General features: G+C 41.7%; 1 protein-coding gene across 1 annotated transcript in view; it reads left to right on the forward strand.

The window, feature by feature from the left end:
- marc1 (mitochondrial amidoxime reducing component 1) overlaps positions 1 to 20,772 on the forward strand; it is a 58,968-nt gene that overhangs the window by 21,463 nt on the left and 16,733 nt on the right. Inside the window, exons 4-6 of the mRNA XM_067988959.1 lie at positions 8,432 to 8,572; positions 14,878 to 14,939; positions 20,069 to 20,140. Coding sequence (XP_067845060.1) covers positions 8,432 to 8,572; positions 14,878 to 14,939; positions 20,069 to 20,140 — 275 coding nt within the window. The remainder of the gene's footprint in view (positions 1 to 8,431; positions 8,573 to 14,877; positions 14,940 to 20,068; positions 20,141 to 20,772) is intronic.

A 20,772-nucleotide genomic window follows, 5' to 3' on the forward strand; every position in this document is an offset into this window, starting at 1 on the left:
GCAGCACAATGGTAGCAACTCTGAGTACAGTGAACCAGTTCTTCCTGCAACACTCATCATTATTAAACTTTTCCTCAAGACTATAATTATTCTGTTTCCTCAGTGATTTTACTGTATGTTTACCGCAAGAATGAAAGGGTAGCAAAGAAAATATGAAAAAAATTAACTTTGCTATATTTTTCTAGATAGTTAACACGTGCATTATGATATGATAATTCCCTCTGATTAAGAGTGGTAGAAACCCCGTTTACTTGCATTTCCTGGCGATAAATTCTAATGGTATTTTAAACCTTTGTGGATTGATTGTATCCTAATTGCGTTATTAGTAACATGCTGTGCTTTACTGCTTCTCTGTATTATCCTACTTGTAAATAAACCTAATAAGCCCATACACTTTGGTCTGATGATGTGGTATTTTCCACATTTCAAAGAGGCAGGAGCGCATGATAGGCATCCCACTTGATGTTCAGTGGTTGATACCATGATTAGGAGTCACTATTAGTTCTGTGGCGCACTATCACATTCGTTATAAATTTGTAAGTGACTGTTCACAGGAAACTTGATCTGCTTATGGAAGTTACCATTTTTCTTTGAAAATCCATTCAATCAACATCTTCCTTTCTCATTAAGCTGAGAAACTTAGTGGAAATAGGTTTACAATATAATAAAGGATTAAAAATTTACAAAAGTTACAAGGAAGTATTAAGTTGACCTATCCAGTAATGTTTTGTGTTTTAAAATGACTTTAACAATGTTTTCCATTGGAAGTTTGTGCCTCTCTGAAAAGCTAATGACTTGAGTTCCCAGAGATAGTATTTCCCAGAACTATCACTCCCAACTAAAGAGATTCAATAGGTAATAGTCTACAGCTCCCAGCTTACACCCATGCCTCTAATTCTCATAATCTTTTTGATTGAAAGCAAGACTGTCCGTTTAGAGTTTGGGTTTTGCTTTTTTTAAGTTCTGCCTCCATTCTCTCACGCTGACCGTGGGTGTAGATTGAGGACCAATTCTCCCTGCGAAGCCATTAGTAGAAACAGTTAAGGTAATCTCAATTTTTGTTTTGTATTAAAACATCAAAGCAGCGTAAAGCAAATTGCTGGGATCGCTGGTCCATGTATTTTCTGGAATGAAATATGTTAATTGTATCCCTGTGATTTATATCAATTAGTGTTAATTGTATTCAGGTGATGCATATCAATTGGAAACTCTTGTATCCATTTATGAGAGCTGATCTAGGGTGTGGTAATGTGGATCTCTGTGAATAAAGGCTTGGAAGCAACTGAAGACCAGGCTCTGGTATTCTATCCTTCACCACCTGGCTATCCATTTTAGAACAAAATTTGTGAATTAGTTTAACATTTTCCTCAGTTTTATATTTTTTGACGCTGCCTATAAAAACTACACCCTAAATAGAAGAGACGGAATGCCTATTTGATATCCTAGGTAAAGAGTAGCTCCTTTGCTCCCCTGCCCATAAGATATACAGAGACGTATTTATTTACCACGTGCAAATTGGCATAGGGACAAACAGATTAGATGGTTAAATATGTGGCTGAAAGAGTGGTGTGGGAAGCAGGGGGGTTTCAATTCATTGGGCACTGGCACCAGTACTGGGGAAAGAGGGAGCTGTTCTGTTGGGAAGGGTTCCACATAAACTGGGCTGGGACCAGTGTCCTGGCGAATCTAACAACTAGGGCGGTAGCTAGGGCTTTAAACTAATAAGGTGGGGGCGGGGGAGGGTTCAGGTAAGGGTAAATTTATATGTCTAGAGAGAAAAGCCAAGGCTGTAGAGCAGTGTGTCAGGAAGGAACAGAAGTGTGTCAGGAAGGAACAGAAAGTTTAACAATGCTAATAGGGCATTAGTGACTAAGGTCACATCAGGGAAAAACAGTAAAAAGTTAAAATTAAATGCACTATATCTGAATGCACGAAGCATTCGTGACAAGATAGATGAATTAATGGCACAAATGGAGATAAATGGGTTTGATCTAGTAGCCATTATTGAGACGTGGTTGCAGGTTGACCAAGGTTGGGAACTAAATATTCCAGAGTACTTGACTTTTAGAAAAGACAGACAAAATGGAAAAGGAGGATGGGGTGGGGGTGGGGGAGGGGGGTAACCTTGATAATAAAGGAAGAGATAAAGGCAGTAGTGAGACAGGATCTTAGCTCAGAAAATCAGGATGTAGAATCAGAATGGGTAGAGCTAAGAAATAACAAGAGGCAGAAAACACTGGTGGGATTTTTTTTATATAGGCCCTCTAACAGTAGTTATAATGTTGGACAAAGTATAAATCAGGAAATTAGAGGAGTATATAACAAGGGTACTGCAATAGTCGTGGGGGACTTTGATCTTCGTATGGACTGGGCAAACCAAATTGGCAGAAGTAGTTTGGAGAACGAGTTCATGGAATGCATTCGAGATAGTTTTCTAGTACAATATGTCAAGGTACCAACTACGGAACAGGCTATTTTAGATCTAGTAATGTGTAATGAGACAGGGCTAATTAGTAATCTTATAGTTAAGGATCTTCTGGGGAAGAGTGATCATAATATGAAAGAATTTCATGTTGAGTTTGAGAGTGATGTAGTTAAGTCTGAAACTAGGCCCTTAAATTTAAACAAAGCCAATTATGTAGGTATGAGGGGCGAGTTGACTAAGGTAGATTGGGAAATTAGAATAAAGATCTGATGGTAGATAAGCAATGGTGAACATTTAAAGAAATAATTCATAATTATCAACGAATATACATTCCCTTGAGGAATAAAAAATCCACGTGAAAAGTGATCCAACTGTGGCTAACGAGAGAAGTTGAGGATAGTATTAGATTAAAAGAAGAGGCTTACAATGTTGCCAAAAAGGCTAGTAACCCTGAGGATTGGGAGGGCTTTAGAAATCAGCAAAGGATGACCAATAAATTCATAAAGAGAGAGAAAATTGAATATGAGAGTAAACTAGTAAGAAATATGAAAACAGATTGTAAAAGCTTCTACAAATATGTAAAAAGGAAGAGATTAGCGAACATAAATGTGGGTCCCTTCGAGACAGAGATAGGAGAAATTAAAATGGGGAATAAGGAAATGGCAGAGACGTTAAACAAATATTTTGTATCTGTCTTCACAGTAGAAGACACAAAAAAACATATGTAAAGAATCTTACAACACCAGGTTATAGTCCAACAATTTTATTTGAAAATCACAAGCTTTCGGAGATTATCTCCTTCGTCACTCACCTGACGAAGGAGATAATCTCCGAAAGCTTGTGATTTTCAAATAAAATTGTTGGACTATAACCTGGTGTTGTAAGATTCTTTACATTTGTCAACCCCAGTCCATCACCGGCATCTCCACATCAAAAAAACATACCGTGTGGAGGAAAACATACCACATAGTGGGGAACCAAGGGTCTAATGAGAGTGAGGAACATAAAGTAAATAAGATTAGTAAAGAAAAAGTACCGGAGAAATTAATGGGACGAAAAGCCGACAAATCCCCTGGACCTGATAGCCTGTATCCTAGGGTTTTAAAAGTGGTGGCTGCAGAGATAGTGGATGCATTGGTTTTCATCTTCCAGAAGTCCGTAGATTTTAGAACAGCCCCCGTGGATTGGAAGGTAGCAAATATAATCCTGCTATTCAAGAAAGGAGGGAGAGAGAAAACAGTGGACTATAGGCCAGTCAGCCTGACATCAGTAGTAGGGAAAATGCTAGAATCTATTATTAAGGACGTAGTAACAGGGTACTCAGAAAACCATAATGTGATTAGGCAGAGTCAACATGGTTTTATGAGAGGGAAATCATGTTTGACAAATCTATTAGAGTTTTTTGGGGGTGCAACTAGTAGGGTAGGTAAGGGGGAACCAGCGGATAGAATTATAGAATGGTTACAGCACAGAAGGAGGCCATTTGGCCTGTCGAGCCCTTACTGGCTCTCTGCAAGAGCAGTCCAGCTAGTCCCACTCCCCCGCCCTTTCCCCGTAGCCCTGCAGATTTTTTCCCTTCAAGTACTCATCCAATTCCCTTTTGAAAGCCAAGATTGAATCTGCCTCCACCACCCTATCAGGCAGTGCATTCCAGATCATAACCACTCGCTGTAAAAAAGTTTTTCCTCAAGTCGTCTTTGGTTCTTTTGCCAATCACCTTAAACCTGTGTCCTCTGGTTCTCGACCCTTCCGCCAATGGGAAGAGATTCTCTCTATCTACTCTGTCTAGACCCCTCATGATTTTGAACACCTCTATCAAATCTCCTCTCAACCTTCTCTGCTCTAAGGAAAACAACCCCAGCTTCTCCAGTCCATCCATGTAACTGAAGTCCCTCTTCTCTGGAACCATTCTAGTAAATCCCTTCTGCACCCTCTCCAAGGTCTCCACATCCTTCCTAAAGTGCGGTACCCAGAATTGGACACAATACTCTAGCTGTGGCCAAACCAGTGTTTTAAAAAAGGTTCATCATAACCTCCTTGCTTTTGTACTCTATGCCTCTACTTATAAAGCCCAGGACCCCATATGTTTTTTTAACTGCTTTCTCAACATGCCTTGCCACCTTCAGCGACCAGTACATATATACCCTCAGGTCTCTCTGTTCCTGCACCCCCATTAGAATTGTACCCTTTAGTTTATATTGCCTCTCCTCATTCTTCCTACCAAAATGTATCACTTTGCACTTCTCTGCGTTAAATTTCATCTGCCACGTGTCTGCCCATGCCACCAGCCTGTCTATATCCTCTTGAAGTCTATCACTATCCTCCTCACTGTTTATTACCCTTCCAAGTTTTGTGTCATCTGCAAATTTGGAAATTGTGCCCTGTACACCCAAGTCCAAGTCATTAATATATATCAAGAAAAGCAGTGTTCCCTGCACTGACCCCTGGGGAACACCACTGTACACCTCCCTCCAGTCCGAAAAACAACTGTTCACCACTACTCTCTGTAATTTCCCTGCACATTTGTTCCTCTATATCAGTCCCACTAGTTGGTGGCCTATAGAATACACCCAGTAGTGTAATGGCACCTCTATTGTTTCTTAACTCTAACCAAATAGATTCTGTCCTTGACCCCTCCAGGACATCCTCTCTGTCCAGCACTGCAATATTCTCCTTAATCAATACTGCCACCCCACCTCCTTTCTTTCCTTCCCTATCTTTCCTGAACACCTTGTATCCAGGAATATTTAGTACCCTATCCTGCCCTTTTTTGAGCCGTTATCGCCATATTCCCCTCCGGTTATTTGCGCCTGCAGTTCATCAAACTTATTTACCACGCTTCATGCATTTACACACATGCACTGTAAGTCTATCTTAGACCTTGTACTCGCTCTTACTCTGATCCCTTCCAATACCACACTATTTCTTACTCTAGTGCTATCTGTCTCTCCTGATCCTTTGTGCACCTTTTTTCTCCTTTCCAATGCTACATCCTGGGCCCATCCCCCTGCCAAATCAGTTTAAACCCTCCTCCACAGCATTACTGAACCTCCTCGCGAGGACATTGGTCCCAGCACTGTTGAGGTGGTTGCAGCCCATCCGGCCTGTAAAGGTCTCACCTCCCCCAGAACCGGTGCCAATGCCCCAGGAATCTAAAGCTCTCCAGCCACACATTCATCTGTTCTATCCTCCTATTTCTATACTCACTAGCGCATGGCACCGGGAGTAATCGGAAGATTACTATCTTTTGAGGTCCTGCTTAATCTTTTTCCTAGCTCTCTAAAATCTGCCTGCAGGACCTCATCCCTCTTTCTACCTATGTCTTTGGTACCAGTATGGACCATGACCTCTGGCTGTTCACCCTGCCCCTTCAGGATTTTCTGCAGCCACTCAGTGACATCCCTGACCCTGGCAACAGGGAGGCAACATACCATCCTGGGATCACGTCTGCGGCCGCAGAAACGCCTGTCTGTTCCCCTAACTGTTGAATCCCCTATCACTATTGCTTTCCCGATCTTCCTCCTTCCCCCCCCTCCCTGGTACAGCTGAGCCACCTGTGGTGCCGTGGACGTGGCTCTGGCTGTACTCCCCAGAGGAACCATCGCCCTCACCGGTACTCATACCAGGTGGATAGTGAGATGCACTCAGGCGACTCGTGCACTACCTGCCTGGTCCTCCTTGTCTGTCAGGAGATGGTTCGGGTACAATCTAGGTACACTCCCATGAGGAGGAAAGGTAGGGCAACCAAAGCCAGAGTTCCTTGGATGACTGAGGTAGTATATTTGGATTTTCAAAGGGCATTTGATAATGTGCCACACAAGAGGTTGTTACACAAGATTAGGGCTCATGGGATTAGGGGTAATATATTAGCATGGATTGAGGATTGGTTAACGGACAGAAAACAAACAGTCATTTTCGGGTTGGCAGGTTGTAACTAGTGGCATGCCACAAGGATCGGTGCTTGGGCCTCAGCTGTTTACAATATACATCAGTGACTTGGATGAAGGGACCGAGTGTAATGTATCCAAGTTTGCTGATGATACAAAGCTAGGTCGGAAACTAAGCTTTGAGGAGGACACAAAGAGTCTGCAAAGGGATATAAACAGGTTAAGTGAGTGGGCGAGAAAGTGGCACATGTAGTATAATGTGGAAAAATGTGAAATTATCCACTTTGTTAGGAAGAATAGAAAAGCAGAATATTTTTTAAAAGGTAAAAAACTAAGAAATGCTGATAATCAGAGGGATTTGTGTGTCCTTGTATACGAATCACAGAAAGTTAATATGCAGGGATAGAGGGATATGGGTGCCATCTCCTGACAGACAAGGAGGACCAGGCAGGTAGTGCACGAGTCGCCTGAGTGTATCTCACTATCCACCCGGTATGAGTGAGGGTGATGGTTCCTCTGGGGAGTACAGCCAGATCCACGTCCACGGCACCACAGAGGGATATGGGCCAAGTGCAGGCAATTGGGACTAGCTTAGTGGTATAAACTGGGCGACATGGACATGTTGGGCCGAAGGGCCTGTTTCCATGTTGTAAACTTCTATGATTCTATGATTCTAGGTACAGCAAGTGATTAGGAAGGCAAATGGTATGTTAGCTATTATTGAAAGGGGGTCGGAGTGCTGTGTATAATTTTGGTCTCCTTACCTAAGGAATGATATACTTGCCTTAGAGGGGTGCAACGAAGGTTCACTAGATTGATTCCTGGGATGAGAAGGTTGTCCTATGAAGAGAGATTGAGTAGAATGGTCCTATATTCTCTGGAGTTTAGAAGAATAAGAGGTGATCTCATTGAAACGTATAAAATTCTTAGCGGGCTTGACAGGGTAGATGCTGAGAAGCTGTTTCCTCTGGCTGGAGAGTCTAGAACTAGGGGTCATAGCCTCAAGATAAGGGGTCGGCCATTTAGGACCGAGATGAGGGAAAATATCTTCGCTCAGAGGGTTTTGAATCCTTGGAATTCTTTACCCCACAGGGCTGTGGATGCTCAGTCATTGAGTATATTCAAGATTGAGATCGATAGATTTTTGAACACTAAGGGAATCAAGGGATATGGGGATAGGGCGGGAAAGTGGAGTTGAGGCAGTAGATCAACCATGATCTTATTGAATGGCAGAGCAGGCTTGAGGGGCCGTATGGCCCACTCCTGCTCCTATTTCTTATGTTCTTATGTTTATGTGACTTTTTTGTTGATGTGTTATGTGAGAGTAATATATTTATTTATCTTCTTGGGAAAGAAAAGCACTATTTTGCAAGAAGCAGTCAAATACCACATACATTTTTGAACAGATATCTTACAGACTTATTTCCAAAGCTGAGTATTTCTCCCCCTCCCATGCCTGAACACCCCCTTGCAACAGTGTAACCACTGACTCACCATGAGTAACGCCATGAGAGACGCATCCAGTATGTGTCTATTATATATCAAACTTTAGGCTTTACACTTAAACTGAATAACCTTAAAAACAATATAAAAAAGATAGAAAACTAGTCACCTCCTACAGTTTTTTTTCTGTCCTTGATAACTTGGCCTCTTCCTAAGGGCTAGAGATTTACTAGCAGCTGCCCACCTACAAAAAAATAATCAGCAATGAGCCATCAGTTCACTTCAGCATGTGCCTATTTAGACAACTTTTGCTCATGGAGTTCCTAACTAATGGGCTTAAAAGGATAGGCCAGATTAAACACAGATAAATGCAACTGTGCACCTGACTCCAGACTGTGGGAAACCCCAGGGGAGATTAGCTAGCTTGAAATACAAGTAAGTATTGTGGCCAGCAGTAGGAATTAGTAAATTTATTCTTTTAAGAGGCTGTATGAGTCTCTCATTGCTCTATGTAGGTTTTTACAGTTCATCCAAGGACATTGATGATGCATTTCTAATTTGAGTGAAAGGTTACACTGATATAATCCTGCTCCTGTAAATCTCTTGTTTCTCTAATGTAGCGCCTATAGAAATCCTTCACTGAAATGAGATCTATCTTTTCTATTCCCTGTTACAGACTGTCTACAATGATACCAGTTCCTGCATGATGATGTCAGAGGCAACTGTAGAAGATTTTAACACCAAGTTGGAGAAAAAGGTTAAGATGGAGAATTTCAGGCCTGTGATAGTAGTGAAGGATTGCAAACCATATGCAGAGGTAAAGAGCTTACTTACATTTGCAGGGAAATGTACCAATCAATGGTGCCCAGAGAATCTTGCAGAGAATATATTGATGTGTAAAGTGGATTGTTTTGGGGTTGCATCGAAACCAGCATAAGATATGTAGAGATGTGTTAGGCATGTTTCAATGGTAGCACTCTCGCCTCAGAGTCAGAAAGTTGTGGGTTCGTGTCTCACTCCAGAGACTTGAGCACAAAATCTTCAGTGCAGTACTGAGGGAGTGCTGCACTGTTGGAGGTGCTGTCCATTGGATGATGACCAAGGCCCCGTCTGCCCCTCCCAGGTGGACATAAAAGATCCCATGGCACTATTTCAAAGAAGAGCAGGGGAGTTCTCCCTGGTGTCCTGGCCAATATTTATCCCTCAACCAACATCATTAAAACAGATTATCTGATTATTATCACATTGCCGTTTGTGGGACCTTCCTGTGCACAAATTGGCTGTCACTTTTCCTACATTACAACAATGACTACACTTCAATAGTACTTAATTGGCTGTAAAGCGCTGTGGGATGTCCTGAGGTCATGAAAAGCGCTATATATAAATAAATGCTCGTCTTTCTTTTTGCCTGTCTATCTCTATATGGTGTGACTGTGTTGTGGAGTAAACAATCCAGATATTCTTCTCCCTCCTTTACGTGTCAGAGTGTCTCTAAATCATGCTCCAGCTCAACGACTCAGAGCTGAACTGATTTAAGACAGACATTTCCCACAGGTGTATTCCTCTGGGTCAGTCCCTCTGTCTACAAATTGCCACATTCTGTAGTCCCAACACGCTGCCTGTTCTGCTATTACCTGTTCGTTCTTTATTTATTTCCAGAGCTGACTGATTCATCTTTAATACTAAATTTTGATTATCAAATGGATTTAATTTGATTTCCGTTAGTTACTTTTTATTGCTCAATTTAGTTTAATTAGTGTACTTTTTCTCTTATTTATGTCAGTTTTTATTTATTTCATTTTTATTGCTTACTTAAAGTTGTTAGTTAGGTTTATGCCCTTGCCTCTTAACTATATGGTAGATTAATAACATTTATAAGTAAGTGTTGAAGTATAAATAAACAAATGAACACTTGGCATTTGTTCCATGGTTAATTTACTTAGCATCTCCTTCCCCCCGCAACTAATTCTCACTCTCTCCAAATTTCCATTTTAAAAGTCCTCACTCCGTTCCCAGCTCACTCCGTTCCCAGTTCTTTCTGTTCATAGCTTACACTGCTGTGCTCTCTGCTCAAGTTCTTAACAGCGACGACGACGACAGCAACAATAACCTTCACTTTTATAGCATCGTTCATGTAACAATATTTACAAAAAGTCCAGGGATTCATAAGAAACTATGGTTAAGGTAAGGCAAGGCAAAAGAGGCGGGTTTCAGAGGACTTTTGAAACCAGAGGGGAAAGAGCAGAGGGTGTGTGCTGGGATGCTGAACTGTAGAAGATTACAGAGGTAGGGAGGAGCAAGGCATAGAAGGATGTGAAAAGAATGAAGAGGATTTTCAGATTGTTATAGGAAAATAGGAACAGGAGTAGGCCATTCAGCCCCTCGAGCCTGTTCTGCCATTCAATGAGATCATGGCTGATCTGTATTCTAACTCGATTTACCCTCCTTGGCTCCATATCCCTTAATACCCTTGGCCAGCAAAAATATATTTATTTCAGATTTTAAATTATTAATTGAGCTAGCATCTACTGTTTTTTGTGGGAGAGTTCCACACTTCTACCACCCTTTGGGTGAAGAAGTGTTTCCGAACTTCTCCTCTGAATGGCCTGGTTCTGATTTTATGGTTATGTTCCCTTGTCCTAGACTCTCCCACCAGTGGAAAAAGTCTCTATCTACCCTATTAATTCCTTTCAAAATCCTCAATCAAATCATCCCTTAACCTTTTATAGTCCAGGGAATACAAGCTCATTTATGTAACCCCTCCTCATAATTTAACCCTTGGAGCCCTGGTAACATTCTGGTGAATCTGTGCTGAACTCCTTCCAAGGCCAATATATCCTTTCGAATGTGCAGTGTCCAGAACTGTACACAGTACTCCAGATGTGGTCTAGCCAGGGCTTTGTATAGCTGTTGCAAAACTTCCTCCCCTTTATATTCTAGCCTTCTAGATATAAAGGCTAACATTCCATTAGCTTTTTTGATTTTTTTTGTAGCTGACCATTACATTTTAGTGATCTGTATACATGGACTCCATAATCTCTTTGGACCTCCACTGTTCCTAGCTTTTCACCATTTAAAAATATTCAAATCTATCATTTTTGGTCCAAAATGGATGACCTCACACTTACCTGCGTTGAAATCCATCTACCACAGTTTTGCCCACTCACTTAATCTATTAATGTCTCTGTAATTTTATGCTCCCATCCACACTTCTTACTACGTTAACTTTAGTGAGTTCCAGTCCATGATTCATTATTAGTTTCCCTGGAATGTCAAGTATATTATCCTCTTCCTCCACTGTGAAGACTGACACAAAGTAATTATTCAACAAGTCTGCCATTTCTTTATTTTCATTTGGAATATTACCCGCATCTGTTTTTAAAGGGCCCACGTTACCTGTGGACTACACTTTTTCTTCTAATATAACACTAAAAACTATTTGTGTTAATCTTGATATCCCTCACAAGTTTCTTTGTAGCTCTTACTACCTTTTTTGCCTTCCTTTGCTGTTCTTTATATCTCTCTCAGTCCCCTGGTTCTACACTATTCTTTGCACTTTTTAATACTCTTTCTTTTAGTTTTATGTTATCTCTCTCCTCTTTTGTTGACCATGGTTGTTTTATTTGGTAAGTAGAGCTCTTGCCCCTTAGGGGTATATACTGATCCTGTATTAAGCTAAATTCTTTTTTGAACACCTCCCACTGTTCATCTGTAGTTTTACCCGACAACAGTTTTGACCAGTTTGCTGTCGTCAGTCTCTGTCTCATCCCATTAAAGTTAGCCATACCAAAATCTAGAATCTTAGTAACTGTGTTAAGTTTCTCCTTTTCAAACCTAACATTGAATTCGATCATATTATGATCACTGTTAGATAAATGTTCCCTTACTGTTAGATTATTAACTAATCCTGGCTCATTACTCATTACTAAATCTAGTATGGCCTGCCCTCTTGTTGGTTCTAGAACATATTGCTCCAGAAAACTATCTTGAATGCGCTCAAGAAATTCACTACCTTTCTGACTTGAGCTACTCTGCTCTTCCCAATCTATATGAAAATTAAAGTCTCCCATTAAAACAACTCTGTTTTTGCTACAAGTCTCTCTAATCTCTGAATTAATACATTCTGCCACTTCATTGCTGCTATCAGGAGGCCTGTGGACAACCCCCATAACAGTTTTAAGTCCTCTCTTATTCCTCAATTCTAACCATAGAGTCTCCGCTGATTGCTTTCCCTTACCTATACCCTCTTACTAATGTTGTAATAGTATCTTTAATCAATAAGATATCCTTCTGCCATGATGCTGTCTTTCTCACACCATTTAACTTAACACATTTCTTATTTGTCATTTCTGCTGTAACTACTTTAGTATTCCCTTCATCTAGAGTATCTATATCACTGTGTGTGACCTGAACTCTGCTCTTATCCCTTTTTAATCTTTAAACTATCATTTTTACTATTGTTTCTGATTGAGCACTCCCTCCCATTTATTAGTTTAAGGTCCTTTTTATTACCCTAGTTATCCTTTCCGCTAGGACCTTGGTCCCAGCCCGGTTTAGGCGCAGCCCGTCCCAATGGTAAAGCTCCCCCCGCCCCAGTACTGATGCCAGTGTCCCATGAAATGGAACCTCTCCTTCCCGCACCACTCCTTTAGCCAAGTGTTCACCTTCTTGGTCTGTTTGTTCCTATGTTAATTAGCACGTGGCTCGGGTAATAATCCTGTGATTACCATCCTTGAGGTCCTGCTTTTTAATTTAGGTCCTAACTCCTGATACTCCCTCAGCAGGACCTCCTCCCTTTTCTTCCCTATGTTATTGGTCCTGACATGGACCACGACAACTGGATCTACCCCCTTCCTTTCCAAATTCTTTTCCAGCCACATCGAGATATCCCTTACCCTGGCACCAGGCAGGCAACACACCCTTCAGGACTCTCAATTGCAGCTGCAGAGGATATTATCTTTCCCCCTAATTATTGAGTCCCCTATAACTACTACGTTTCTATTCTGCTCCTCCTCCCATTGGACAGCCCTCTGCATCATGGTACCTAGGTCAGTATCGTGACTGTCCTCCCGGCAGTCTTTCTCCTTATCCTCACATTGTACATGTCGGATAGGACCAGTATCTGCGGGACCTCCTTCTCTACCTCCCCTAGATTCTCTCTACCTCATTGACTGACAGTCACACTCTCCTCTTCCTGCACCTGTGCTTTCCTTTGAGGTGTGACTGTACTCTGGAGAAAACAATCCATAAATTACTCCCCCTCCCTTATGTGTCGATATGCCAGCTCAAGGATTCTGAGCTGGAGTATGGACATTTCCAGCAGATGTGGCGATCCGGCACAGTCCACAAACTCCCACACATTACAGTCCCGACACATAGCCTGCGCTGCCATTTCTAGTTTTTATTTATTTATTTGTTTGTAGTAATTTAATTCTAGATATAATAGAATTATTCGGAATCTAGATTAGTAGGTGGATTTAGCTTGATTTCAGATTAATTTGTAATTAATTAGTCTTGTTTTTTGTTTACATATTTATTTAATTATTTAAATTTGATCAATTAGTTCATAGTTAAAATTAGATTGTGTAAGTGAATTAGATACTTCTACTTATCTTAAATTCCGCACGTTCTGCCGCTTCTCTCGTGCCGCGCTGTTTTTGAAGTCAGTTACTCAGATTTTTTTTCCTGAGTTTTTCTAGGTCTCCGCTCTCGCCCCTTTATCCCCTCAGGTCTCCGCTCTCGCCCCTTTATCCCCTCGGGTCTCCGCTCTCGCCCCTTTATCCCCTCGGGTCTCCGCTCTCGCCCCTTTATCCCCTCGGGTCTCCGCTCTCGCCCCTTTATCCCCTCGGGTCTCCGCTCTCGCCCCTTTATCCCCTCGGGTCTCCGCTCTCGCCCCTTTATCCCCTCGGGTCTCCGCTCTCGCCCCTTTATCCCCTCGGGTCTCCGCTCTCGCCCCTTTATCCCCTCGGGTCTCCGCTCATGCCCCTTTATCCCCTCGGGTCTCCGCTCCCGTCGCTTTTTGCAATTGGGGTGGGAGGGGGGAGGAGCCGGTGGAAATCTGCGAGAAGGTGATGCGTAGTAATAGACGTGATAGGACTACAGGACTTAGTATGTGACAGGAATGACAATTTGTGCTGCCAGGCTATTTACCATAGAATGCATCACAGCCCAACTTATTTCTCCCCTCACCTGACAGCAACACATGAACACTTTCCTTCAGAGGTCACTAGGAAGCCTGCCTGACTATCCCTCCCCTCAAACTCGAGGTGCTGAGAGCAATTGCAGCATCTGTACTGTTGCCTCAACTCAGCATACAGAAGGAATCAAACATATGACCTTGCGGTCTTTATGGCTCAGTACCACACCAATGGTTTTCAGTAGGATTTGCCAATTTATACTTAGAATTTTTAGAAGCTCTGTGATGTTACATCCCATGAGGGCCAACAAAAACGATTAATATACCACTACAGTTAAGTGCATTTGGTGACATTGCTGGGCTCTGCCATAATTATTATTGGAACATAGGAATTGCTGGAAGAAAAAAGCTAATGGTCAATCTAGTTTATCTCCCATCCTGGTAGTCGCATGATACAATGGTACTGGAGTTGTTGATTGTACCTGCACTGAAACAACTCCCCACATCTATCTTATTTTAGACAAATAACAATGGAGCTGGAGTAGTGTTTGTCTTTTGTCTTCATATATTTTAGATGATTTTTTGTGTGAGGGATGTCAGTGCAGTGGAATTGAACACTTTTCCATTTTGGGTAAGCAGGTGTGCCCTAACCCTAATGTCAAAAGAGCAAATTTTTCTGTTTCCTATACCACCCTATGTTATGGCCTCTCTGCAATTAAGAAATGTTTGGTAATTGGACACAAATTGGCAACCTCACTCAAAGAAATTGTCTGCCCTTTATTATCTGTCATTTTATGAATAAGACAAGTTACAGCACATTTCCTCACGTACTATGGTGAAAGGAATGTCTTATACTGGTATGCTGCAGCTGTCTCCTACATAAGACAGTGAACTGTTTAATGAACTCGAGCTTTGAACTGCTTATGCACAGGAATGCTCTGTAAAAAGTTTTCTCTGTACTTACTTTCTATGTTTTTAATTTTTAGGATACATGGAAAGGTATACAGATTGGGACTGCAAAATTGTACCGTACAATGTGTTGCACTAGGTATGTCCTTAGCCATTTCTCCTCGTTTTCTTGCCTTCACATAAGAACATAAGAAATAGGAGCAGGAGTAGGCCATATGGCCCCTCGAGCCTGCTCCGCCATTCAATAAGATCATGGCTGATCTTTGGCCTCAACTCCCCTTTCCCACCTGATCCCCATATCCCTTGATTCCCCTAGAGTCCAAAAGTCTATCTATCTCAGCCTTGAATATACTCAATGACTCAGCATCCACAGCCCTCCGGGGTAGAGAATTCCAAAGATTCACAACCCTCTGAGTGAAGAAATTCCTCCTCATCTCAGTCTTAAATGGCTGACCCCTTATCCTGAGACTATGCCCCCTAGTTCTAGACTTGCCAGCCAGGGGAAACAACCTCACAGCATCTACCCTGTCAATCCCCCTCAGAATCTTACATGTCTCAATAAAGTCACCTCTCATTCTTCTAAACTCCAGAGAGTATAGGGACATTCTACTCAATCTCTCCTCATAGGACAACCCTCTCGTCCCAGGAATCAATCTAGTGAACCTTTGTTGCACCGCCTTCAAGGCAAGTATATTCTTCCTTAGATAAGGAGACCAAAACTGTACGCAGTACTCCAGATGTGGTCTCGCCAAAGCCCTGTACAATTGTAGTAAGACTTCCTTACTCTTGTATTCCAACCGCCTTGCAATAAAGGCCGACATGCCATTTGCCTTCCTAATTGCTTGCTGTACCTGCATACTATCTGTGTTTCTTGTACGAGGACACCCAGATCTTTCTGAACACCAACATTTAATAGTTTCTCACCATTTAAAAAATATTCTGCTTTTCTATTCTTCCCATCAAAATGAATAACCTCACATTTCCCTACATTATACACCATCTTCTTGCCCACTCACTTAACATGTCTATATCCCTTTGCAGACTTGGTCCCTTCACCTAAGTCATTAATATAGATTATAAATAGCTGAGGCCCCAGGACTGATCCTTGTGGCACCTCACTAGTTACAGCCTGCTAACCTGAAAATGACCCATTTATCCTTACTCTGTTTTCTGTCCGTTAACCAATCCTCTATCCATGCTGATATATTACCCTCAACCCTATGAGCCCTTATTTTGCGTAGCAACCTTTTATGTGGCACCTTATTGATTGCCTTTTGGAAATCCAAATATACTACATCCACTGGTTCCCCTTTATCTACCCTGCTAGTTACATCCTCAAAGAACTCTAATAAATTCGTTAAACACGATTTCCCTTTCATAAAACCATGTTGACTCTGCCTAATCATATTATAATTTTCTAAGTGCCCTGTTAGTACTTCCTTAATAATGGATTCCAATATTTTCCCGATGACTGATGTCAGGCTAACTGGCCTTTAGTTCCCTGTTTTCTCTTTCCCTCCTTTCTTGAATAGCATTGTTATATTTGTTACCTTCCAATCTGCTGGGACCATTCTAGAATCTAGGGAATTTTGGACGATCACAACAAATGCATCCCCTATCTCTGCAGCCACCTCTTTTAGTACCCTAGGATGTAGGCCATCAGGTCCAGGGGATTTGTCCCATTACTTTGTCTAGTACGTTTTCTCTACTGATATTGTTTTGAGTTCCTCGTTCTCATTTGCCCCTTGGTTGCCCACTATTTCTAGTATGCTTTTTGTGTCTTCTACTGTGAAGACAGATACAAAATATTTGTTTCACGTCTCTGCCATTTCCTTATTCCGCATTATAATTTCTCCTGTCTCAGCCTCTAAGGGACCAACCTTTGCTACTCTCTTCCTTTCTACATACTCTTACAATCTGTTTTTATACATCTTGCAAGTTTACTCTCATGTTCTATTTTCTCCCTTTTTATCAAATTTTTGGTCACCCTTTACTTGTTTCTAAAACTCTCCCAATCCTCAGGCTTACTACTATTCTTTGCAACATTATAAGCCTTTTCTTTTAATCTAATACTATCCTTAACTTCTTTAGTTAGCCATGGGTGGATCGCTTTTCTCTGAGTTTTTATTTCTCAATGGAATGTATATTCATTGAGAATTCTGAAATATTTCTTTAAATGTCTGCCACTGCTTATAGAATCATAGAAGTTTACAACATGGAAACAGGCCCTTCGGCCCAACATGTCCATGTCGCCCAGTTTATACCACTAAGCTAGTCCCAATTGCCTGCACTTGGCCCATATCCTTCTATACCCATCTTACCCATGTAACTGTCCAAATGCTTTTTCAAAGACAAAATTGTACCCGCCTCCACTACTGCCTCTGGCAGCTCGTTCCAGACACTCACCACCCTTTGAGTGAAAAAATTGCCCCTCTGGACCCTTTTGTATCTCTCCCCTCTCACCTTAAATCTATGCCCCCTCGTTATAGACTCCCCTACCTTTGGGAAAAGATTTTGACTATCTACCTTATCTATGCCCCTCATTATTTTATAGACTTCTATAAGATCACCCCTAAACCTCCTACTGTCCAGGGAAAAAAGTCTCAGTCTATCCAACCTCTCCCTATAAGTCAAACCATCAAGTCCCGGTAGTATCCTAGTAAATCTTTTCTGCGCTCTTTCTAGTTTAATAATATCCTTTCTATAATAGGGTGACCAGAACTGTACACAGTATTCCAAGTGTGGCCTTACTAATGTCTTGTACAACTTCAACAAGACATCCCAACTCCTGTATTCAATGTTCTGACCAATATCTACTTATATATGCTTATCTACTGTCATACCATTTAATCTAATTTTCCAACCTACTGTAGGCAACTCGCCCCCCCCCCCCCACCCCTTACCTATGTATTTGGCTTTATTTAAGTTTAAAACTCTAGTTTTGGATTTAAGTATGTCACTTTCAAACTCAATGTGAAATTCTATCATATTATGATCACTCTTCCTCAGAGGATCCTTTACTATGAGATTACTAATTAACCCTGTCTCATTACACAAGACCAGATTTAAAATAGCCTGTTCCCTGGTTAGTTCCACGATGTATTGTTCTAGGAAACTGTCTCGAATGCATTCCATGAACTCGTCCTCCAGGCTACCTTTGCCAATTTAATTTGCCCGGTCTGTATGAAGATTAAAGTCCTCCACGATTATTGCATTACCTTTGTTACAAGCTCCTATTATTTCTTGATTAATACTCTGTCCAATGGTATAGCTACTGTTAGGGGCCTGTAAATTACTCCCACCAGTGTTTTCTGCCCCTTGTTATTTCTTATCTCTACTTTCTGAACTTCCGAGCCAAGATCCTTTCTCACTACTGTTCTTATGTCATCCTTTGTTATCAGGGCTACCTCCCTCCCTTTCTATTCTGCCTGTCTTTCCAAAATGTCATGTACCCTGGAATATTTAGTTTCCAACCTTGTTCACCTTGCAACCACGTCTCTATAATGGCTGTTAGATCAAATCCATTTATCTCTATTTGTGCCACTAATTCGTCTATCTTGTTGCGAATACTTTGTGCATTCAGATAAAGAGCCTTTAATTTTATTTTTTTACCATTATTCCCTGCTTTGACCTTAATCGTTGATGCACTATTTCCGTGAAGCTCTCTGTCCCTTCCTGTCACACTCTGCTTATCCTTACTCATATTGCTACACAGCTCTATTGCTTTGTCTTTTCACTTTAGATTTCTAAATTTCCCCTCACCTGACCCTTCCCCCTTTTTAGTTAAAGCCCTATCTACTGCCCTAGTTATTCGATTCGCCAGGACATTGGTTCCAGCCCAGTTTAAGTGGAGCCCGTCCCAACAGAACAGCTCCCTCTTTCCCCAATACTGGTGCCAGTGCCCCATGAATCGAAACCGTTTCCTCTCACACCACTCTTTGAGCCACACATTTAACTCTCTGATCTTGACCCTATGCCAATTTGTGTGTAGCTCAGGTAGTAATCCAGAGATTATTACCTTTGAGGTTCTGCTTATTAATTTAGATTCTAGCTCCTCAAACTGTCTCAGCAGAACCTCATTCTTAGTTCTGCCAATGTCGTTGGTTCATACGTGGACCATGACAACTGGATCCTTCCCCTCGTGCTCCAAGTTCTTTGCTAGCCGCGAGGAGATATCCTCAACCCTGGAATCGGGTAGGCACCACAGCCTTCGGGACTCTCGGTCGCGACTGCAGAGAACAGTATCTATCCCCCGATTATACTATCTCCTACCACTACCACATTCCATTTTGCTCCCCCCACTTGAATGGCCTCCTGTACCACGACGCCGTAGTCAGTTTGCCCATCCTCCCTGTAGTCCTCGTTCTCATTCATACAGGTAGCAAGTACCTCGTACCTGTTGGACAAGGTCAAGGGCTGAGGCTCCTCCATCACTACATCCTGGGTCCCCTTACCTGCCTGACTCGCAGTCACATCCTTCTCTCCCTGACCTCTGACTAACTCTAAAGTACTATTTAACCTAAGGGATGTGACTGCCTCCTGGAACAAAACGTCCAGGTAACTCTCCCCCTCCCTGATTCATCATAATGTCTGCAGCACGGACTCTTGCTCAACAACTCTGAGCTGAAGTTCCTCGAGCTGCAGACACTTACTGCAGATGTGGTTGCTTGGGGTCTTACTGGTCTCCACCAACTCCCACATGCTGCATTTACGACACACCACCTGCCCTGCCATCTCTAACTAACCTTGTTTAATTTAATTAGTTTTTAAAAAGTTTTTATTCAATCGGTTATTTATAGTTTCATAAATCTATTTAATAATCTAGTTTAAGTTATTAATTTAATAAAGTAATTTCAGTTTTATTCTCCCAGCTCTTAATTTAGTTTAACCCACTGCCCTAAGTTTTATTCTCCGAGCTCTTAATTTTACCCACAGCCCTAACTGAGAGAGGAAACAAATGCTGTAATACTTACCAGCCAATCAAGCAACTGTACTTGCTACACAGTTTCTGCAGCCTATGGGAGGGGAGAGTTGGCTCCTGCCAGTATTATTCTTGGTTGAATGTGAGGAGATGTGCAAAAGTAGCTGGTGGACACTTAACATCCAATATCCCTCTTCCGTCATTTCGATAACTGGCATTCTCCAATTAACACTCCTTAGTTCTAGATGTTGATCCTTTCAAACACTGTATCATTGCATTACCCCAAGTCACTACTATAAGTTTTAAGTGTTTCATATTCTAATATGTTTACTTTTTCTTCCTTTTAGATGTATTTTCACAACAGTAGATCCAGATACAGGAATTATAGACAGGAAGGAGCCACTGGAGACACTCAAGAGGTACATGTAAAGACAAACTCATGCAACCAGTTATCAAATAAGATGCATGAGCTTCCTTGATGGCTCAGTGAGCTTAGTCAGTGGATAACTGAGCCATATGGACCAGCAAGTTCCAGGTTTGATTCCTAGTCTGTGGTGAGTTAGCTGGTCTCAGATGGCTTTACAGTTGGCCTCAGTATCCCCTGTATTAGGGAGGTGAAAATTGGCCAAGGTTTCTGCTCCTGATTGTTAACCAGTAATCCCTGCTCGAATCCAGTCACCCTCTAGTATAGTCCCCACCACTTAAACCGCCCACGTTTAAATCGGACAATCGGTTAAATTGGGCAAATAGTGCTAACCATTTGCCATTACCGTTATTGTCAATTACAAAGTTGCTGGTTCCAGTTTGTTAAGTGTGCTGGCGATTTTGGGCAGACACAGGTGTTCAGTGAGTAGCTCGCACCTCGTTCAGTAGCTATTATGCTTCTTGGTTATGGAGCCACATGGGGAATTCAGTTGAAGAGAAGATGGGCGAAGTTGACTGATCTCTGCAAACAGCATCACAAGTGAGAAATTTGTGAATCTTTGCCATGTACCATCAGTGTGAGAATCATGCAGAACATTAAAGTAACCATGGATGTAACTGGTAGAAT

This window comes from Heptranchias perlo, chromosome 8 (assembly GCF_035084215.1).
Source record: "Heptranchias perlo isolate sHepPer1 chromosome 8, sHepPer1.hap1, whole genome shotgun sequence".
NCBI classification, from domain to species: Eukaryota; Metazoa; Chordata; class Chondrichthyes; order Hexanchiformes; family Hexanchidae; genus Heptranchias; species Heptranchias perlo.